Raw genomic sequence first — 20555 nt, 5'->3', positions numbered from 1 at the left:
TATCCTGCCTTAGCCTGTCCAGTAGTGGATCCCAGGTGTGCGCTTCCACACCCGGCTCTAAGGCCGCTAGAGCTGCTGAAAACTGGGAAAATGTGCCGTCCTGTAGAAACGAGCACCTTTCACATTTGGTATCCACCACTCTGGAGCGTGTCTTTCAGACACCTAAGGATGGGGTGCAGACCTTCAGGGTTAGTGCACATCCATACAAATAGAGCAACGAAAATCAGGATTCTTTCTAAACAGCAAACAGAAGAATCGAGCTGCTTGGAGCTGAAGAGAAAGTGACAGTTCCCAAGGATCTCACCTCTTCTGACTTCCACAGGCACCAGACACATATATGGTACATATATGCAGGCAAAACAAATACATACAATAATAGTGTTTTTATTCAACAATGAAAACAAAAACAAAATCAGGTTGCTGGAGAAAGCTGTCTTCAGGTATCCCCCGCCTCACGGGACATCTTGTGGTACTTGAACTTGGGAAGTATCCAGAAACTAGATACAGTGTTGCAAGCCTTCACTTCCAGCACCTGGGAGGCTGGGGCTGGAGGATGGCCATGAGCTCAAGGCCAGCTCTCTATCCATAGTGTAAGAGATAATTTGTTCTGGTGCATTTTCAGTGTCAAGTATGCTTAGAATCCATCCCAGAGTCAAATTGAGCATGAAGGGCTAGGCCCCTCTTGCCCCAAGCTGGCAGCTTCTGTTTGGAAAGTTGCAGGTACTATGCTGTATGACCCATGCCCGCCATCAGAGAAGGGACAGTCAGGCTCAAGCCCCAGCACATTCATTTGATGAAATTTTGAGTCCCCTGAAGAGAATGGGGAATTTAAAGGAGCGGTGCTAAAAGTATACAAAGACTGTAACTCTGTGGGAAAAAGCCAGAGGTTTCTCATGATCAGGGCTTTCAAAACTACTACTTTAGCCGGGCGGTGGTGGCACACATCTTTAATCCCAGCACTGGCGGCGGGGAGGGCAGACAGATCTGTGAATTCGAGGCCAGCCTGGTCTACAGAGCGAGTTCCAGGGCAGCCAGGGCTACACAGAGAAACCCTGTCTCTAAAAACAACAAAACAAAAACTGCTTCTCTTTCACTAGCTAGTCTCTTTATTAGCGTGGAGGTTGTTTCTCACAACAGTGAGCACCAGGGCAGCCTGGGCTAGAGCTATCTCAAAAACCTGAAGGTCACACATAGTGGCCATACACCTGTCATATCAGGAAGTAGAGGCAGGGAGACCAGGAGCTTAAGGGTAACCTCGGCCACATGAAAAGCTGGAAGCCAGCCTGGACTGCGTGGTGCTGGGAGCTGGCTCAGTGGTGAAGAGCGCTTCTTGTTCTTGCAGAGAACACGGTTTGGGTCCTAGCACCCACACGGAGACGCACAACCACTCAGTTCCAGGGAAGCCGACCCCCTCTTCTGGACGTCATAGGCACCAGTCATTCACATGCTGCTCATACGCATCTGCGGGCAGAACACTTAAAACATTAAATAAATCTAAAATATTAAAAACAAAACTAGTGGTGAGGGTGGCCCTGGGGCTAAAGGGGACAGTGGGGGCTCAGAACACATTATATACACGTGCAAAATTTTAAAAGGATCAGTAAAAATATTACATTTAACGGCCTGCTTCCAGGTTGCTTAGGAAGCTGGGTTTGGCGCACTGCGCGTGCGCACCGGCCGCCCTGTGATTGGTCACTCTTGACGTTCTTGTAAGAGCCTCTTACGTATTGGTCCAACCCCTTCCTGCTTCCGAGGTCACGCACGCTCGTCGGCGCCTTGACGGGGGTCGCGCGCGGGCGTTGCGTGATGACGTAGGTGGCGCGGGCGCCATCCCGGAAGCGCGAGACCGGCCTCCAGATGTGCAGGTGCCGAGGCCGGCGACGCCGGGGCTGGGCCGGGGCGGGGTGGCGGGGCGGCGGGAGGCGGCGGGAGGCCTCGGGAAGGAGGCCCAGCCTGGCTCCGCGGCCGAGCCGGCCTCAGTTTCCCGGGCGGCGCAGCGCGGGCGGACCGGGATGGGAACCCGAGTGGTGTGAGCGGCTCGGAGTGCGCCCGTGCCTCAGTTTCCCCCGAGGGGGCGGGGCCTCAGTGCACGTTGAGCCCCGCCTTATCCGGTGTGGCTTCCCTTGTTTTTGTTTTTTCCCCCCCGGAGTTCGGGCGTCGAGTCGGCCGGGACTCGGGCGCGACGCTGCCTTGTCCCCTGGTTGCGCCCTCGAGGCGCAGAGCCCTTCCGCCGAGCCCTGCGTTTCGGGGAGGTTCGGTGTTTCTTGAGCCCAAATCAGCCTCCCATTCCTGGCCATCCTCCTGCTTCAGCCACCCCAGTACTGGGGGAAGTCGGTAGACTTAGCTTTGAGACCGTGCCAGGCTGGCCCTCAGCTCCCGGGAGCGCTTGCATTCACAAGCCTGGAGTCGCCGCGCCTGGCCTGTATTGTCGCGCTGAGTCAGGGTCTCATTTGTCCCAGGCTGGCCTGGAGCTCAGAAAGCAAGGGGTGACCTTGAACTTTGCTCCTCTGCCTGCCTTAGCGCTGAACACGGGCATTCGCAACGCGTGTTTTATTTTTTGAGACAGCCCTATGTATCCCAAGCTGGTCTGGAACTCACTGTGTAGCCCAGATTAACCTTGAATTTACAGCGGTCCTGTAGCCGCCTGAGTCGGGGACGACAGCCCGAACTGTCGCGCCAGGCCTGTGTTTTGAGACAGGCTTTCATGCATCTTAGGGTGGCCTAGATTCAGTAGGTGTAGCCCAAGCTGGCAGTGTGCGTGCTGCCATTTCAGCCCCAGTCCAAAACTAATAGTGTGATCTAGAACAAAATCTCGTCAAAACTCTGCATCTGAGGGATGCCATTGACCCGTTTGACTCCACACTTTAACCACAAGTCTTTTTTCCTTAAAGAATATTTACATTAGCCGGGCGGTGGTGGCCCACGCCTTTAATCCCAGCACTCGGGAGGCAGAGCCAGGCGAATCTCTGTGAGTTCGAGGCCAGCCTGGGCTACCAAGTGAGTTCCATGAAACGTGCAAAGCTACACAGAGAAACCCTGTCTCGAAAAAAAAAAACCAAAAAAAAAAAAAAAAAAATTTACATTCAAGAAATGTTCACATTCTGTTTACTTGGGGGACGGGGCATGCACCTTCATGTGTTGGGGTCAGGGGACAACCTGCAGGAGTTGGTTTTCTTTCTACCCTGTGTCCCAAGGCTTGAACTGGAGTCCTCTGGCTTGGCGGCAGTCACCTTTTAGACACAGCCATGTCACTGGCCGACTTCCTCCTAAACGGGGTCTTCCTGTGCCTGGGTGCCTGGGAAGATCTATGAAGCCCTGGCTGGTCTTGAACATTGAATCCTGCCTTATTCCTCCCCTTCCCACGTGCTGGGGTCTACCACCATGTGTCTACCTTTTGCTCAAGGTGATGCTTGATGACCTTGGGTGACTGGACTGTGTGATCCTTGGATGGAAGGGACCATGTCCTGCCCATAGCTGGTTTCTTTTTTTTTTTAAACCCCTGAGACAGGATTTCTATATGTAGCCCTGTCTGTCCTGGAACTCTCTGTACGTCAGGCTGCCCTCTGCTACCACGCCTGGCTTAAATCTGTATGGCTTTTGTCTTTTGGTGTGCCTCGCTGCTTGCCTTCTGCTGTGTTTGAGACGGCACCTCCCGTTCACCTTTCTGTGTGCCAGGCTAGCTGGCCTTGAGGCTTCCGGCTACTTCCTTGTCTCTGCCTCCTGTCCCCCGGAAAGGCGCTGGGGTTGCAGGTGGAGGCACCACGACTGTGTCTCACCGTACACGAGCTCTGGCGACCCAAGGCAGGTCATCAAGTTCTCATCCTAGCACTTTACACCCAGCCTCCTCCCCACCATTCATTCTCCCCTGCCTCTGGCCCCAAGTGGTGGAATTAAAGGTGCGTGCCACCGTGCCTGGCTGCCCCCCACCATTTTTGATTTTGTTTGTTTTTTCAAGACAGAGTTTCTCAGTGTAATCTTGATCTTGGCTGCCCTGGAACTCGCTCTGTAGACCAGGCTGGGCTTGAACTCACGTGGATCTGCTTGCCTCTGCCCCCCAAGTGCTGGGCTTAAAGGTGTGCGCCACCACCGCCCAGCTGCCACTTTTTTTTTTTTTTTGCGACAGGGTCTCACACTGTAGCCTGAGCTGACCTGAAACTCACTGTAGTCCAGGCTCCCCTAAATTCACGCCAGTTCTCCTGCCCCAGACTGTGTACTGGAAAAGAAGAAATCACCACACAGAACCAATTTGGTCAGGGCCTCGCTCTGTAGCCCCTCTCGGCCTTGAATTCCTGATCCTCCTGCCTGTGTCACCAAGCCCGGCCGCTCCCGTGTGTGAAACTTGTCCAGTGCGGAGTTGGCCTCTCTCAGCCAGGTCTGTCTTGTCAGGTTCCTGGGTTTCTCCTGAACATCAGAGATGGGGTGGTGCTGTGATTCCCCTGTTTTGAGCTGGTCTGGGGGGGCTCTGCTCACCGGGACACAGCAGGGGCCATCACCTGCCTGCCAGATGCTGAGAACCACAAGCCATGCAGGTGCCAGGCTGGCAGACTGCCTATGCCTAGAATCCTTGGCTTTAAGTTGCTGGAAAAAAAAAAAATGTAGTAGCTTCAGAGCTGAATATTTTGTTTCATTTTTGAGGACAGGTCTCGCAGAGTAGCCCAGGAGCTCACTTTGCTGTTGCCTAGGATGGCCTAGAGCTTGAAGTAATCCTGCCTCAGTCATCTGAGTGCTGGGGTGGCCAGTGCAAGCCGCCAGGCCTGTGTGTGTGGTGTGGTGTTTGCTTACTGGCTTGTTTGAGCCACAGTTTCCCTGGCTGTCCTTGAACTCAGAGATCCACCTGCCTCTCCGCCCCGAGTGCTGGGGTCGAAGGTGTGCTGTTGCTGTGCCCTGCTCAGCCTGGTTTTTATACATATTTATGTGTGCATGAGTACATGTATGTGCTGGCATGCATGTGGAGGTCAGAGGGCAACTTTTGGGAGTTGTTTCCACCATGATGGTCACTGGGTTTAAACTCAAGGCATCGTGCTTACCCCTGAGTCATCTTGCTGGCCCCCAAACCAAGTTTAGAGCTGAATTTGGAAACTTTGGTTTGGAGTATGGGTGTGCATGTCCCACAGTGCACATGCAGAGGTCAGCCTCAGGACTTCGCAGGTCTTTTTCACGTTTGTTGTCCCTCACCATGGAGACCAGCTGGCCCTTGAGGTGCCATCCCAGCACTCAGGAATTGAAGGTTGTCTTCAGCTCTTCAGTAATCAGAAGCCCCCACAGCCACGAGAGAAGCTGCCTCAGAAGCCCAAGAGATGGGTCTTGGTGGCACACAGTCTTGATCCCAGCACTCAGGAAGCAGAGGCAGGCAGATCTCTGTGAGTCTGAGAACAGCCTGGTCTACATAGGGCATTCCAGGACACCCAAGGCTACATAGTGAGACCCTGTCTTCAAGGACGGTGGTGCACTCACTGCAATAATGCAGGTGATAATATACTTAAGGACCCAGGTTCATACCCAGAAACCACACGCAAAGCTGGGGCTGTGGTGGTGAGATGGAATCAGGTATAGACAGATCCCTGGAAGCATGTAAGCTTGCTGCCCTAGCCTCTGTGGTAAAGTTCTGGGCCGGTGAGAGACCCTGTCAAACAATGGGAGACGGGACTGGAGAGGCGGCTCAGAACACTCGCTGCACTGAAGAGGACCTGAGTTCTGACCGGTGTCCGTGGCTGCCTGTAGCTCAGCTCCAGGGCACCCGTCACCTCTGGCCTCTGTGTCGGGGGAGGAGCAGCGTCTGCAGTTTGTCCCGGACCGTCACATGAGTGCTGTGGCACCCATGCATGTCCCACAGAAACCAAATACAAAACCCTACCCTAAAGCCACACAGGAGCAGATCTTGACGGAGGTGGGGTGGCAGCCGTGTGGAGTCTAGCGAGGACACCGAAGGGAGAGATGGCGTTGCCCAACCTGTGCGTGTGACAAGTTCGGGTTCTTAGGCCAGCATGAGCTGTGCACGGCGTAGAGTGACTCACTCGTGCCTGGGTAGCTTCTGACTCTCCATCCTCCTGCCTCAGCTCCCTGCAGTCACAGGTGTGCTGTCATGCTCAGCTCTTCTGGCTCATGTGTTTCTAAGGGTGGATCTGTCAGGCCCCTAAACACCCCGAGTCCCCAGCCTAAGTATTCTGAGGCTGGGGTGGTGCCTATTTTGGGCCATGATTTGCTCTTGACATTCTCGCCAAGCCGAGCACTGACTTCATGTCCTGGTCTGGTCGTTTCAGGCATCAGAGGTGGAGGAGAAAGAGATGGACCCCCCGGACTCGGCCTCGAGGGTCTTCTGTGGCCGCTTCCTCAGCATGGTGAACGCCGATGATGTCAACGCCATCATCCTGGCCCAGAAGAACATGTGAGCAGGCCGTGGGCAGCGTGGGAAGGACCCCCCCCCCCCAAGTTGTGATAAATTAAAGAAAATTAGTTCCTGGCTCCAGAGCCAGTTCCTTCCCGGCCTGAAGACCAGGCTTTGGCACTGGGTCCTGTAGCTTTGCGTGGCTCGGCAGTGGCCAAGGAGCTCCTGTCCCCAGGCAAAGGAGCCCAGTCCGGTGTGCAGGCTGCCTGCCTAGGGTGCTTTTCTCCCTCGCTTGAACAACCTCGCCCTGGTCTCCCCTAGGCTTGGGGAGAAAGGCAGGTACAGGGCTGCGGTGCCACTTGGTGGCTTGCTTTGCCAGTCACGCGGAGGCCTCAGGTCCAGTCTAGCGAGTGGCCCTCCCAGTGGGGGCCAGAGGCTGGTGGCTGCTGTCTTCCCCTGGGGCTCTCCACCTCGTATTATTTGCTTAGTTATTTTTTGAGACAGGGTCTCAATATGTCCTGGATCTTACTTTGTAGACCAGGCTGGCCTTGAACTCACAGAGATCCTCCCGCCTCTGCCTCCCAGTGCTGGGATTAAAGGCGTGCACCATCATGCCGGCCTGCACTGGCCGCTCTGGAGGAGGGCCAAGGCTCTGTCCCAGCAGCTCACAGCTGAGATTCAGGTCCCGGGCCTGAGCGCTCTTCTGGTCTCCACGGCGCTGTGTGCACATCTGCACATGGTGCACAGACATGCCCAAAGGCAAAACACCCATACATATAATAAAAAAATAGTATAGGCCTAGCGTGTGATGCACACCTTTAAACCCTGCACTCTCAGTTCCAGGGCAGCCAAGGCTGCATAGTGAGACTGTCTCAAAAACTAAAGCAAAGAGAAAACCCCAAAACTTAAGAAAAGGGCAGCAAAAAATAATAATAATAATAAACATGTCAGTCTTTTAGCTGGATGTAGTGGCACACACTTGCAATAATAATAAAATAATAATAATAAACATGTCAGTCTTTTAGCTGGATGTATGGCACACGCTTGTACTCCCAGGACTTCCATAGAGGCAGTTTGAGGTCAGCTCAGAACATGGAGTGGTCCGGGCGGTGGTGGCCCACGCCTTTAATCCCAGCACTCAGAGGCAGGCAGCAGATCTTTTGAGGCCAGCCTGAACTATATAGTGAGTTCCAGGATAGCCAGAGCTACAGAGAAACTGTGTTTCAAAACAAAACCAACAACAAAGCAAACAAACACAGGGACGTAGAATGGGCCACTGCCGGGGTGTGGCAGGAGCCTGTCAGAAGCAACTCCTGCACACACAAACTCCATGCCAGATTCAGGCTGCAACAGAAGTGAGTAGGAGTTGGTGACCAGTTCAGCAGACGGAAACCCTCAGGCCGCATCTCTGTAACGGGCAGAGGCTGTGACCCTCCTCCCAGGGCTCTGCTCGGGCTAAGGCTCCAGGCCTCATGCAGGGCCCTCACCCTCTCCCCACCTAGGCTGGACCGCTTTGAGAAAACCAACGAGATGCTTCTGAACTTCAACAACCTGTCCAGCGTGCGGCTGCAGCAGATGAGCGAGCGCTTCATGCACCACACTCGCACCCTGGTGGACATGAAGAGGGACCTGGACAGCATCTTCCGCAGGATCAGGTGGCCCCAGCTCCCCTGTGGCCCCCAGCCAGCTGCCCCAGTCTCTTCTCCTCCGTCCTGAGACAATGCCCTGTCTTACAGTGCATCTTCTCCAAACCCCTCCCCTGGTCTGTGCCTCCACCCCCCCACCCCCCCCACCCCCGTTCTTGAGATGCCTGTCCCAGGGACCATCAGTCCCTTCTGAAGCCACACCCTCGCCCTTGAGGCCCACTGGACCCACACGCCCCCCAGGCCCTCTAACGCCCCTCCTTCTGCGGACCCCCTTCCTTCAGGGTTCTCGCTTCTCCGAAGCCCATGTCTGGGTCCCTCTTTTCCAAGGCCCCTTCCCTTCCCTCTCCTCCCCCTGCCCTGCCCTTCTGAGTCCCCTCCTCTTCCCTTTCTCCCCTCCAGGAACCTGCCCTCTGCCCTCTCCAGCCCTGGCTATTCCCGGTGTTGGACGGGGCGGTCTGACCTCTGAGGGAGTGAACTGGAAGCAGTGGATCTCCCTTTTATTTGGCATCTGCCCTACACAGCGGGACCTGACAGTGGAGGCAGGAGGGTGACAGTCGGGTGCTTAGGCCAGGTCCTCCGGTTCTGAAGGCGGGCTGAGCGGCCAGCAGAGCACGAGGCCCTGGGTCTGTCCTGGAGAGAGGCCAGTCAGGGTCAGTTTGCTTCTTCCCACAATGGCGCAGGCTCCCGGATCATGACGCCCATGTCCGTGACTCTCAGGTCTCCAGGCGTAGTCTCACCCATCACTGCTGTGGTGCCAGACCCAGGACAGCTAGAGCCACAAGGATCTAGACCACAGATGCACCTTCCCATCAGCTCAAGCCTGGGGAGCCTCGTTGGAGCCAAGGGGACAAAATAAGTTCTCCCTCGAAGTCTAGATCTAGGTGTTCTAGATCAGTGTTTTCAAATTCTGAAACTCCCTCTGTAGACCAGGCTAGCTTTTTTTTTTTTTTACATTTATTAATGTATACAGTGTTCTGCTTACACACAAGATCTAATTACAGATGGTTGTGAGCCACCATGTGGTTGCTGGGAATTGAACTCATGACCTCTGGAAGAGCAGCCAGTGTTCTTAACCTCTGAGCTATCTCTCCAGCCCCCCAGGCTAGCTTTGAACTCAGAGATCCACCTGCCTCTGCCTCCCAAGTGTTGGGATTAAAGGCGTGGGCCACCATGCCTGGCTTTAATTCTTTTTATTAGTATTCTTTATTATTATTTTTTGCTTTTGAGGTAGTGTCTTACGAGATAGCTCTGGCTGTCCTGGCGTTCACTCTGTAGACCAGGTTGTCTTAGAACTCACAGAGATCCACCTGCCTCTGCCAACCAGGTGCTGGGATTAAAGGTGTGCGCCACCATGCCTGGCCTCTTTTTATTATTTTATTATAGTCTTGATTTGTTTGAGACAGGGCCTCTTGTAGCTCAGGCTGACTTCAGATTTGCCACATAGACAAGGATGACCCTGGACTCCTTATCCTCCAGCCTCCCCACCTCCCTAGTGCTGAGATGCCCTGCCACTCTCGGTCCTAAGCTCTCCTCTGAGCACACATCTGGCTCATAATGCCAGGCTGACTCTGCAGGTAGTGTGGGGAGTAGGCCAGAACCCTGTGAGCCCCAGGAGTTGCTGGTCAGCAGCATGTGTTGTAGCCCCGCAGAAAGGAGACAGCGCGTCATGGGCTGTGACTCGGCTGTGTGCTTGTGGCTGCGGTCAGGGTGGAGGCTGTGTAAAGTGCAGGGCGTCAGGGCAGGACAACCAGCAGCCAGGTAATAAAGCCAGCTGGGGGGACAGCACACAGGAGGGGGAGACAGGAGGGTCCTGGGGCTACATGGTGAGTTCAGGGCCAGCCTAAGCTACAGCCAGACTTTGTCTTAAAAAACAAAAAGGGAGAGGAATTAGTGGGTAAAGTACTTGCTGAGCAATTGTGAGGACCTGAGTTCAAATCCTCAGAACACATGAAAAAGTCGGGCGCAGAGGCTGGGGGCTGGCACAGTGGTGAAGAGTGTGCGTTTGTGTGCGTTGTTCTTGCAGAGGGCTGGGGTTGGTTCTCTTGCCGTGTCAGGTGGCTCCAGAGAACTGGACTCAGCCTTGGGGATCTGCTCGTGTGCATACCCTACACACACGCACACACACACACACACGCACGCACACGCACGCACACACGTGCACACACGTGCACAGAAACACACACACGAACACATGCACGCACACACACACCCCTCTACACACACACACACACACCTACACACGCACGCGTGCACACACACGTGCACACACACCTACACACACGCACACCTACACGAGTTAAAGATAAAATGAGTTGTGGAGAAATGTCTGCACAGTGGCTGACGTCTGTCACCCTTGTGCTGGGGAGGCAGAGGCAGGCGAGGGCTGGGGCTTGCTGGCCGGGCAGCCCAGCTGATACCCAGCTCCTTGTCCACGGAGGCCCTGTCTGAACAGACAGGGTGGACTGAGGAAGGCCCAGTGTAGAGCTCTGACCCCAACACCTGGGAGCCAGAGGAGAACGAATGAGGTACAGAAAGCAGCAAGGTGGTGGCCACCTCCTGTCGTGATCCCAGCCCCCCCCCATGGTGCTAAAACCAAGCCTAGAGGCAGGCATGGTGGGCACGGCACAGCAGGAGACAAGTTCCCAGGCTGTGAGAGGCAGGCAGTGCCCAGAGTCCAGCCGGTCCCGCTGTGGCTCATCCCTCTCTGTCCCCTCCCCACAGGACACTGAAGGGAAAGCTGGCCCGGCAGCACCCGGAGGCCTTCAGTCGTAAGTGTGCCCCCCCCTCCGCCCTCACACACAGACACACACACACACACACACCCGCTGCTCCCGTGGGTGGTGGGTGGAGGTACCTCGGCAGTGGGAGGTACATGGTGACAGCTCTCTCGTCTTCAGCCCAGGGCCCTGTAACCGGGCTCTCACCCCAGGCACCTGTGAGGTGGGGACCGAACATCCCATTTCACAAAGGGGGAGACAGACTCGCACCGGAGGGACGCGATACTGTCTGGGGTGTGAGTGAGCTGGGGCCAGAAGGGCTAGAAGAACCAAGTTCTCAGGTCTGTGGCTGTCACATCACTGGGACCCCAGCAATTCAAAGGGTTTCTGAGGTCACCTCATCTGCTGAGTGGGCCTGTGTCCACCCCAGTGATAGGTGGATTCCTGGGGTTTCTTCTGTTTGCTTTGTGTTTTTGAGACATGGTCTCATGTAGCCCAAGCTGGCCTCAGATTCTTCATGTAGCTAGAGATGACCCTGACCTCCTGACCCTCCTGCCTCCACCATAGAGCGCTAAGATGAAGCAGGGCAGGTGTGGTACCTGGCCCGGGGATGCCTTGCTGCTGCAGATGGGGCCAAACCCAGCCTAACTTGGCCATTTGTTGTTTTTGTCTCAATTTTTAAGTTTTCAGGTAGGCTTTCACTGTGTAGTCCTGGCTGGCCTCAAATTCTTTGTATTCCTCCTGCCTCAGTCTCCCATACTGAATGACAAATGGGCATGCTCATTCTGAGTCAGCCTCACTCACCTGCCCAGGCCTCAGTTTCCTCCTCTGTAAAATGGGCTGAGTCATGCCCCCATGGGTGAGAAAGAGTTTTCAGGGCCACCCTTACAGGAAAGCCTGGATCCGTGACTTGACCAGCATGGGGGTTCCTTCCTCAGACATCCCGGAAGGTTCATTCCTAGAGGACGAAGATGAAGACCCCATTCCACCCAGTATCACCACGACCATCGCCACCTCGGAGCAGAGCACAGGCTCCTGTGATACCAGCCCTGACACTGTCTCACCATCTCTCAGTCCTGGCTTTGAGGACCTGTCACATACTCGACCCGGTTCCCCTGCCATCAATGGCCACAGCCAGACAGACGACGAGGAAGAGACACATGGAGAATAGCCCCCCTTCCCGCCGTCCCAGAAAGGCTCAGGGCAGCATTGGTCCTCCTGGGGTCAGTCAGCTTTGCTGCTGCATTCTGTCATAGGCAGGGTCCCTAATTCCTGCCCCTCCTAAGAGCAGGACTTCCCCATGCCAGGACATGCACCCCAGCTGGGGCAGTGGAGCTGGCTACGGGTGTCCTTGAGCTCAGCCTGGGCCAGCTTCGAACAGTACTTCTAAAGCCCCGACCCCTGGAGGAAGAAGGTGCCTGCCTGCAGGGCTGAGCTTGTCTCGACTTGCTGGCAGCTGCTGACTTAACTCCAGTCTCCCTGCCCTCTGTGGAGTACTTTTTCCTGTCGTGTTGAATTCTGGGAGAGGTAGAAGGTTCAAGACAGGCAGCCTTGACTGTGGGGAGCTGTTTCTCACAGGTCCAGCAGGCGTCCCCAGGAGCTGAATGGAATATTTTTGTATCGATGTTTACAGATGTTGTTGGGAAGTTACCAGTAAAGACTTATTGAAAGGGAACACTGCTGCCCTGGCTTGCGTCTGTTTTGGGCCTCACACCCCAGAGCATGGGCAGATTCTGGTGTCACCAGGGGGCCGCCCAAACACCCAACCCTGTGAACTACCAAAACAGGGCTGTGCCACAAGCACACACACACACACACACACACACACACACACCCGTGAGGTCGGAGGGCAAGCTGGGGCCAAGCCTTTCTGAGACCACCTCTGAGACATCACTGTCCCTGGCTAGGACAGCTGCTGGCCTGGCGGCCTCTGGAAAGCTGGTTCCGATGGGTGGCTGCTTCGACATTGCGAGTAGCATTGCAGACCCCGCCACGTGCCATGTGGTTCTTTGTTTTTCCAGACAGGGTTTCTCTGTGTCCTGGCTGTCCTGGATCTCACTCTGTAGCCCAGGCTGGCCTTGAACTCACAGGGATCCTCCTGCCTCTGCCTCCCAAGTGCTGGGATTAAAGGCGTGCGCCACCACCGCCCAGCTCCCTGGAGCACATTTAAATGATAGTCTTCCAGGACATAATACCCTGGTTGCAGAGCCCCTGACAAGCAGGCACCAGGTCCCTGCTAGGGGCAGCTCCCTCACTGAAGACACCATCAGTGAAAGCAGAAAACGCCAGGCTGGCGGCCCTGAACTGCAGTTGGTTCCAGCGCCCTCTTCTGGCCCCTGCAGACACTGCATGCACACGGGGTGCACTTACTAGTAGGAAAAACAAATTACCATAGATACTTCTGAGTCATTAAAATTATCTTCCCGCCGGGCGGTGGGGGCGCACACCTTTAATCCCAACACTTACAGGATCTCTGTGAATTCGAGGCCAGGCTGGTCTACAGAGTGAGATCTAGGACAGGCTCCAAAACTACACAGAGAAACCCTGTCTCAAGCCCCCCCCCCCCCCCCCCCCCCCCCCCCCCCCGCCAAAAAAAAAAAAATCTTCCCAGGAGCTACTCTACCAGACTGGTAATCAGGTCAGTGTCTGCTCAGCCACCATCAGAGACGCTCCCTCCTGCAGCAGATGGGAACACAGACCCACAGCTGGACAGAGCGCAAAGTGAGAGACTCTCAGTCCCAAAAGGGCTGTCTCCATCAAATCCGCCCCCTCAGAGCTCAGGGAACCCTTCAGGAGAGGAGGCAGGAGCAGGGTAAAAATCTGAGGGGATGGAGGACACCAAGGAAACAAGGTCTCCAAACACAGCGTGGCCAGCGCACATGAACTCAGACTGGCCCAGCACATGGGCCTGCACAGGGCTGGCCGGCCGGGTCTCAGTGACGACGGGGCGTGCACACTTGCCCCCCATCCCTAACCCAGACGCCACCCCTCCAGTTGATAACCACTCACAAGTGAAAAATTTGTCTCCTCTTAACGGAGTCTTTCTAGGCATGCAAACCATACTCCGAGGGCCGGTCACCTGAGTGAACTCAATGGTGATTTTGGAGGCTTTTGTTTTACATTTTGTCTGGGAATTTTTGCCTTTTAGTCGTGTATTACGGTTTCCAACTCGTGTTTTTATGGGATCTCTGTGTATGGATGTGTGTCTCTGTTTCTTGTGCTTTTTGTTTTTATTTCGTTTGTTTTGGTTTTTTGAGACAGGGTTTCTGTGTGTAGCTTTGGAGCCTGTCCTGGATCTCACTCTGTAGACCAGGCTGGCCTCGAACTGTTTTATTTCTTAATGTTTGTTTTGCCCTGTTCTGGTTTTTATTTTATTTTATATGTCTGCTTTCTGGGAGAGAAGAAGGGTGTTGGTTTGTGTGGTTAGGAGGTGGGGAGAATCTGGGAGGACCCGGGGAGGCAAAGTCCTGAAGATATTGTATGGGGGAGATATATTTAAAGGGGGGGGGTATCTTCCCAGATAGTTCCGCTTCCGTTTGCTGTCGGCCTGATGCCCTGGGGAACATCGAGAAACAAGGTGATCCACACCCCCAAGCTCACGGGAGATTTAAGTCCCCTCTCTCCAGGGTCTGGTGGTTGTATTGTTTTTGTTTGGTTTTTGAGACAGACGCTCCCGATGGAGCACTGGCTGGCCTCGAACTCCCATCTGGCAGAATTAAAGGCTGGCGCACCACGGCAGCCACGCCTCCTAAAGGAAACAGAAACGTGTCGGACCGGCTGAGGAACGGGAGGGCGGCCTCGGGGGGCGCAGGGGCGCCCGTCACTCACGCCTGGAGGCGCAGCTCCACCCGGAAGCGGCTCCCGACAGTCCCAGCCGCTGTTCGGCTTCTCTTGCCAGCACCCAACATGGCGCCGGACGAAGCCTGGGGCGGGAACGACGTGCGGCGTGGATTGTGACGTCGACGCGCAGCGTGCTCAGTGCGCAGGCGCTCTGAGAGGAGACTGGGGGTTTCCGGTTCCGCCGTCCTCTTTCTCTTCAACGAGGCGGCCGAGCAGGTTGGTGGCGGCCGCGTCGCTGGCGGGCTGGTGGCGGCGGGGACCGGCGCGGGGACCGGCGGGGACCGGCGCGGGCGTGTGCTGGCTCGTGGGCGCCGCTCCGGCCCCTGCCCGGCGGGGCTCGGCCGGGGGCCTGGGCGGGCGCGCGGCGGCGCAGCCCGGGGGCCGCAGGCGAAGGCCCGGCGCCCGTCCGGTCCACACGGCTGCGTGTGTGGTTCCGGGTGGCGGCGGGGCTCGGCCGGGGGCCCCGAGGGCTGCCTGGGTCCCGGAGGTGCAGGACGGGCGGCGCTTCCAGGGCGGGGTGCTCGGGCGGGGTACCGAGCCCACAGTGGCGCGGGGTCTTCCGGAGGGCAGGGGAACCGCCAGCCCCCCGGGAGTGGAAGGCGGGCACTGGGCGCGCTCGGGCAGAGACCCACGCACAAGCGCATCTAACGGGCGGGCTCCTTCCCCCGCCGAGCAGACGCCGACATGCAGATCTTTGTGAAGACCCTGACGGGCAAGACCATCACTCTTGAGGTCGAGCCCAGTGACACCATCGAGAATGTCAAGGCCAAGATCCAGGACAAGGAAGGTGGGCTGGGCTGCGGGGGCGGCGTTGCCGGGTGCCGAGCCGGCCCTGGGGTGGCCCCAGCTCCCGCAGGGAGGAGCTGCCGCCAGCCTGGTTCCTCCTGTGCGCAGGCATCCCACCAGACCAGCAGAGGCTGATCTTTGCCGGCAAGCAGCTGGAGGATGGCCGCACCCTGTCGGACTACAACATCCAGAAAGGTAAGGGGTGGCCCGAAGTGGTGCTCCAGTCGCCCGGCAGTGGCACGTCCTGCCCCTCTTCATTTGCCACGGGTGTGTGTGGCCGCCGTGGGTGGACGTGAGGAGTCAGTTACCTTGCACCCGTGTATGGTGTGTCTTTACTTGCCAGGCCTTTACTCCTTTTGAGCTATCAGCTTTAGCCCAGGCTGGCCCCGCAGTGTTGCTCCAAGAGCTGGGGTTGCAGGTGTGAGCCATAATGCCTGTTCACTTTTGAGGTGGTCAGATCTTTGGGTTTGGGTGTTTGCGTGCCACCCCACCCCCACCCCCTTGTTTGTTTGAGGCAGGGTTTCTCTGCAGAGTCCAGCCTTGAACTTGAGATCCCCCTGCCTCCTGAATGCTGGGTCACATGGCAGCTTTTTGTTTTGTGTGGTTTTTTTTGTTGAGCCTCTGCCTGCCTAGCACTGGGTGTGTCAGCAGGACGCAGCCTGGAAGGAAAAGGACCTGGTGGGACTGCGGAGACGTCACAGCACTTGGATGCTTTCAGGGTCTGTCTGTGGGGCAGGACCTCATGGTGTCAGGCTGGCCACAGCTGGACACTTTTCGTGTTTGGTTTTTTGTTTTGTTTTTGACCTGTGTTCCCACAGGACCTCAATGCTCCCAGCACTGGGGTGGCTCCCAGCTGCCTCCCGGGTTGGTGTTCAGCTCCCTCTTCAGGCCCCAGTACATGACAAAAGCAGATGGACTTGGTTTCCGTCCTTCAAGGGAAGCCTGGCCTCTGGTAGCAGTGTGGGGAGCCTCTTGAGGAGTTTTTCCCTGGGGTCTTCCCCGAGCTGCTGGGGCAGGGCTCAGCTTCTGTCCTCCTCCCAGAGTCCACCCTGCACCTGGTGCTGCGCCTGCGTGGTGGCATCATCGAGCCGTCCCTTCGTCAGCTCGCCCAGAAGTACAACTGTGACAAGATGATCTGCCGCAAGTGCTATGCACGCCTGCACCCCCGTGCGGTCAACTGCCGCAAGAAGAAGTGCGGCCACACCAACAACCTGCGCCCCAAGAAGAAGGTCAAATAAAGCTGGGGCCGTACCTGGCCCATGACCCCGGGACCAAATAAAGTCCCCTTCCATCGACTGGAGCAGTAACTGGTGTCTTGAGTGGCTCTTCTGTTCGGGGATGGGCTGGGAGGCGGGTTCCCAGTGAGACGGGGATCTTACCATGTAGACCAGGCTGCCCTGCAACCTGCCAGCCACAGGCATGTGCCACTGCCGCACCCCGCTGGTAGCACGTGGTTTCCATCTGCACATCTGAACGGCTGCTTCTGGAAGGAAGGTGCTAGGAAGGTGGACCAGTGGGTTAAAACTTAAGTCACCTGAGCCCCTGCAAAGGTGGGGCCCACAGTGCTGCCAGGGGGAGGTTCTGTTCTGCCCTAGTGTGTGGAAGCAGCAAAGGAGACCCGCCTGGGCCCACTGTCCCCATCATGTCCAAGTGACCTTGCACTCACACAGTCGGGGGTGGGGACGATGGTCTGTGTGGAGAGGCAGCTCACCCAACCCAGTGTCCATACGCCAGTTCCAGATGAAGAGATCAGCCTTATGTCAATCACAGCCCTGGGGCTTCCCCTCCTGGGCTTTGGGACCACAGGCCCATGCTGCAGTGCACACCGTGGTTATGTGGTCCTGAAGCTAGTTGATCCATCTTAGAGTTTTTGTTGTACATGAACATGTGAGAATCACTGACTTTGTAGTCTTTTATTTATTGTTGGATGATGGTGGCGCACACCTTGAATCCCAGTACTCGGGAGGCAGAGCCAGGTGGATCTCGTGAGTTTGAGGCTAGCCTGGGCTACCAAGTGAGTTCCAGGAAAGGCGCAAAGCTACACAGAGAAACCCTGTCTCAAGGAGAAAAAAAAAAAAAAAAAAAAAAAAACAGAAAAAAAGTAAATTATTTATTATGCAGGCCAGAAGAGGGCACCAGATCTCACTGCAGATGGTTGTGAGCCACTATGTGGGTGCTGGGAATTGAACTCAGGACCTCTGGAAGAGCAGCCAGTGCTCTCAACCTCAGCCATCTCCAGTCCGACTTTGTAGTCTTAAGGGGGCAAGGGTTTCCATCTTCCACATCTTCATTGATGTGGAAGTCAGGAATCCAGCTCAACTCGGCATTTGAAGGGTTGTGCAGTTTGAACGTGGTGTGCCAGGAGAACCCGCAGTCACGGTGCGTCCTCCATCAGCTAGACCTGGTGCCGCCTCTGCCCCAGAGCCTTCGCACAGGTCCAGTTCACAGAAGGTCCAGCTATATTCTAAAGGTTTATGTGAATGTTTTGTGTGCACTGCGTGATTGCTTGATGCCCCATGAAATCAAGAGGGCACTGGATCCCCTGGGATTTTAGTTACTCGTGTGTGGGTGCTGGCATTCGGTCCAGTCCTGCAAAAGCAACCCGTGCTCAGGCGCGGAGACATCGGTTAGCCCCCAGCTATACTGCGTTACCATCACTCATGCCGGAATACATTGGGGACTCCTGTGACCTTATACTACGATTGTGGCCCTATTTGATCTACGATTGTCGCGAGGATCGGCAGATGCAGTCCTGGAACCAACTATAGTAGAACTCAAAGGCAGCCAGGTGCGCGCGCGACGGGCGTGGGCCTCCCGGCCGGCAGGGGGCGCTGCGGCCGTTCCCAAGCGCCGCCGGATTGCGCAGTCATGCTCACCGCCACCGCAGAGGTGCCGACTACTGCGGACGCCCCCGGATCTGCGGAGCCGCCGTGGGCCTGGGTGAGCCCTGGCGTGGGCAGGACGGGCGTGGGGCGGCGGGGTGGGCTCAGGGGTCCGGCTTCATGGCCCCACCCCCCACAGAGAGACGCCCCGATCGCCACCTTGGTACGGAGGATCCAGCAGCTGCAGAATGAACGCGCGCAGGCCTTCCGCCGCCTGGACCAGTGAGCCGGCGGGCTGCACGGGGCGGGGCCTGGGGAGCTGGCCCGGGTGGGACCGGGGTCGCCGCTCGGCCGGGACCTGCGGCGACGCAGTTGGCATGGCTAGGGGCGTGGCTAGAAGGACCCGGTTGTGGGCGTGGCCGGAGAGCCGGGAGGCCGCGGAGACCTGGTCCCGGGTACTCGGAGGCGTGGTCTAGGACGGGCGGGGCAGAGCCGTGGGTGGCGGTTCTGAAAACTCGGAAGAAACCGTCCACCTGGAGGAGCTGGGTGGAGCTGGGGCTGTGGCCGGAGAAGGGGGTGTGGCCTGAGGGGCGTGACCCGCGGCCAGGGCCCCTGTCTTCTCCGGGTGCAGAGGGGGGTCCGCCCTGGCCCCTCTCCGGTCTGTCTAGCTGGTGGGTCTCCAGGGCTGGAGCAGGGAGTGTGAGCCGGGGCCATGGGCTCAGCACCCTCCCCGCCCACCGCAGAGCTCACCGCCAGTACCTGCGCAGTGGCCAGCACCACGACTTCCCGCGTTATCGGAGCGTCGTGCACGAGGTGACCCAGGTCTTCGCCGCCGCCTCGCGGGAGGTGCTGGCGGTGGAAGCGGAACTGGCGGGGCCTCGCGCGCAGCTGATGCTCGCTCGCCACGTGCGCAGCCTGCAGGAGCTGGAACAGACGCGCCTGGCCACAGTAAGACTGCCGCCTCTCCTTCAGGGTGGGGCATGGGCCACAGCCCCTTCCCGGCCACCCCGGCCACTACTTTCTGCTGCACCTCGGTGCGTTTGGGCCCTGTCCCGCCGTCTGCCTACAGTCCCCGCCCAGGTTCTGCTTAATTACTCCAGTCCCTCTGGAAAGCCCTCCCAAGAACCCCGTGGCCTCAACACTGGCTCTCTCTCTACTCCTGGGTTATCACTGTTGGGACCCACAAGCTACGTCCTCCACAAACATCCTGAAACAGACTTCCTAGGTCCCTTGACGCAGATCCCAAGACGCCACCTCCCCTTACCCTACAGCCAATCCTAGTAGGGAAGGGTTCGCCCACTGGCAGCCACGCCCACATCGCTCTTCGGTCTAGAATTCATAGTACAGAACCCCAAACCCTGCCTTGAGTTCCAGATTTATTTCCATCCTGGAATTATAACGCCCTGCTCTGACTCTGGGTTGGGGGCCACACCTGCCACCCATCCCTGGCTTTTCCGAGCTATGTCCATATTCTCTACTGCCCTTCCACAGGAGAGCCCCAAACGCGACCCACCCCCCCACACCCACACACTCAAGCTCCACTCTCCGAGGTTCTGCTCCTGGTCGGCCTTCTCTGTCTTGATCCGCTGAGAAAGGGCAATGTGGCTTTTGCCTTGTGACGCCCATTTGCTCCTCCAGGTGGCGCTGCTGCAGGTGATGGGGACACCAGGAGTGTCAGGACAGGAGGACCCTGAAAAGTTGCGCCAGCTGAAAATAAAGTGAGCCCTGTGGGCCCCTGAGCCCAACACCTCAGATTGGCACCACATGGCCATGGTTAGCACAGCGCTGACCCGCCCCGTGGAAGAGGGCGCTCTGATTTGCACACTGGCGTTCTTAGATGCATGCTCCCCAGGATGTGCATCATCATGTCGCCTGCAGTTTCCGCTGCTCTCGGGAGTTTGAACGTGGCCAGAGGCACGCTTGCTCCCCTGTGTGCGCCCCTGCAGTTCTATCGCGGGTCTCCAAGCGCCCCTCCCCCCACCGCGGCCTTTCCCATGAGCCCACTGTGACCCCCCAAGCCACCCTGCCTCCCAGGCATGCTCCCAGGCCGCGCCTGAGGTTTGGCGGCAGGCGGGAGGGCCCAGGGCCTGCCATGGTCCCCTCCCTGCTAGCCGTGCGGCTCAGCTAATTCACCCCATCTGGGTTTTATTTATAGTTTCCATCCGCTCTTGTAGGGTAATTAAAACCATGGAGGCGATCAGCGAGGTTCTGCAGGAACTCAGGTTTGATGCCGAATCTGCAGAGTGAGGGCGGCTCCCAAGGGACCAGAGGAAGATGGGAAAAGAGGCCCATGGCGTCCAGCCCAGCCCTGACCGCCAGCTGGCTGGGGTCGTGCCCCGCCGGGCTGCCCTCCAGCGCGCCTCACAAAATAAAGAATTCTCCCTCTGCAGCGTTCCCATCAGCTCTGTCTCTTGGGGTG

The 20555-nt window shown here is 57.0% G+C and overlaps 3 protein-coding genes and 3 long non-coding RNA genes across 7 annotated transcripts; 3 read left to right on the top strand and 3 right to left on the bottom strand.

The window, feature by feature from the left end:
* Window positions 1-1083: 1083 nt before the first annotated feature.
* Window positions 1084-1752, bottom strand: LOC121823418 (uncharacterized). Its single transcript, XR_006064858.2, has 2 exons — window positions 1614-1752; window positions 1084-1461 (listed from the first exon to the last, which is right to left on the bottom strand). It is a non-coding gene; the product is annotated as an uncharacterized LOC121823418 (long non-coding RNA).
* On the top strand, window positions 1752-12363 carry Kxd1 (KxDL motif containing 1). Its single transcript, XM_006989158.4, has 5 exons — window positions 1752-1865; window positions 6261-6385; window positions 7828-7980; window positions 10693-10739; window positions 11627-12363. The coding sequence occupies exons 2-5, from the start codon at window positions 6285-6287 to the stop codon at window positions 11857-11859; spliced, it is 534 nt and encodes a 177-aa protein (XP_006989220.1). The 5' UTR covers window positions 1752-1865; window positions 6261-6284; the 3' UTR covers window positions 11860-12363.
* Window positions 8486-11665, bottom strand: LOC143269004 (uncharacterized). The gene is made up of 3 exons (XR_013045260.1): window positions 11493-11665; window positions 10826-10904; window positions 8486-8756 (listed from the first exon to the last, which is right to left on the bottom strand). It is a non-coding gene; the product is annotated as an uncharacterized LOC143269004 (long non-coding RNA).
* Window positions 12364-14003: 1640 nt separating the features above from the next.
* LOC143269003 (uncharacterized) lies at window positions 14004-14725 on the bottom strand. Its single transcript, XR_013045259.1, has 2 exons — window positions 14517-14725; window positions 14004-14436 (listed from the first exon to the last, which is right to left on the bottom strand). It is a non-coding gene; the product is annotated as an uncharacterized LOC143269003 (long non-coding RNA).
* Uba52 (ubiquitin A-52 residue ribosomal protein fusion product 1) lies at window positions 14603-16621 on the top strand. 2 transcript variants are annotated; one of them, XM_006989156.4, is made up of 4 exons: window positions 14603-14744; window positions 15205-15315; window positions 15423-15509; window positions 16356-16621. In XM_006989156.4, the coding sequence occupies exons 2-4, from the start codon at window positions 15213-15215 to the stop codon at window positions 16550-16552; spliced, it is 387 nt and encodes a 128-aa protein (XP_006989218.1). In that variant the 5' UTR covers window positions 14603-14744; window positions 15205-15212; the 3' UTR covers window positions 16553-16621. The 2 variants fall into 2 exon arrangements, with proteins under 2 accessions (XP_006989218.1, XP_042118677.1); XM_042262743.2 differs by lacking the exon at window positions 14603-14744 and having other exon boundaries at window positions 15159-15315.
* Window positions 16622-18093: 1472 nt separating this feature from the next.
* Rex1bd (required for excision 1-B domain containing) lies at window positions 18094-20525 on the top strand. Its single transcript, XM_006989161.4, has 5 exons — window positions 18094-18254; window positions 18336-18418; window positions 18880-19084; window positions 19775-19854; window positions 20311-20525. Exons 1-5 carry the CDS (start codon window positions 18183-18185, stop codon window positions 20381-20383), a joined length of 513 nt encoding a protein of 170 aa, XP_006989223.1. The 5' UTR covers window positions 18094-18182; the 3' UTR covers window positions 20384-20525.
* Window positions 20526-20555: the final 30 nt, after the last annotated feature.

This window comes from Peromyscus maniculatus, chromosome 17 (genome assembly GCF_049852395.1).
Source record: "Peromyscus maniculatus bairdii isolate BWxNUB_F1_BW_parent chromosome 17, HU_Pman_BW_mat_3.1, whole genome shotgun sequence".
Lineage (NCBI taxonomy): Eukaryota > Metazoa > Chordata > Mammalia > Rodentia > Cricetidae > Peromyscus > Peromyscus maniculatus.
This window is presented reverse-complemented; position numbering and strand designations above follow the sequence as displayed.

Bases quoted from the DNA above. Each gene is read 5' to 3' on its own strand.
- Kxd1 (XM_006989158.4), top strand. From the start codon at position 6,285: ATGGACCCCCCGGACTCGGCCTCGAGGGTCTTCTGTGGCCGCTTCCTC. The intron at 6,386-7,827 runs GTGAGCAGGCCG...CTCCCCACCTAG, and splicing joins ATCCTGGCCCAGAAGAACAT to GCTGGACCGCTTTGAGAAAA. The intron at 7,981-10,692 runs GTGGCCCCAGCT...CCCTCCCCACAG, and splicing joins AGCATCTTCCGCAGGATCAG to GACACTGAAGGGAAAGCTGG.
- Uba52 (XM_006989156.4), top strand. From the start codon at position 15,213: ATGCAGATCTTTGTGAAGACCCTGACGGGCAAGACCATCACTCTTGAG. The intron at 15,316-15,422 runs GTGGGCTGGGCT...TCCTGTGCGCAG, and splicing joins CAAGATCCAGGACAAGGAAG to GCATCCCACCAGACCAGCAG. The intron at 15,510-16,355 runs GTAAGGGGTGGC...TCCTCCTCCCAG, and splicing joins GGACTACAACATCCAGAAAG to AGTCCACCCTGCACCTGGTG.
- Rex1bd (XM_006989161.4), top strand. From the start codon at position 18,183: ATGCTCACCGCCACCGCAGAGGTGCCGACTACTGCGGACGCCCCCGGA. The intron at 18,255-18,335 runs GTGAGCCCTGGC...CACCCCCCACAG, and splicing joins CGGAGCCGCCGTGGGCCTGG to AGAGACGCCCCGATCGCCAC. The intron at 19,855-20,310 runs GTGAGCCCTGTG...CCGCTCTTGTAG, and splicing joins TTGCGCCAGCTGAAAATAAA to GGTAATTAAAACCATGGAGG.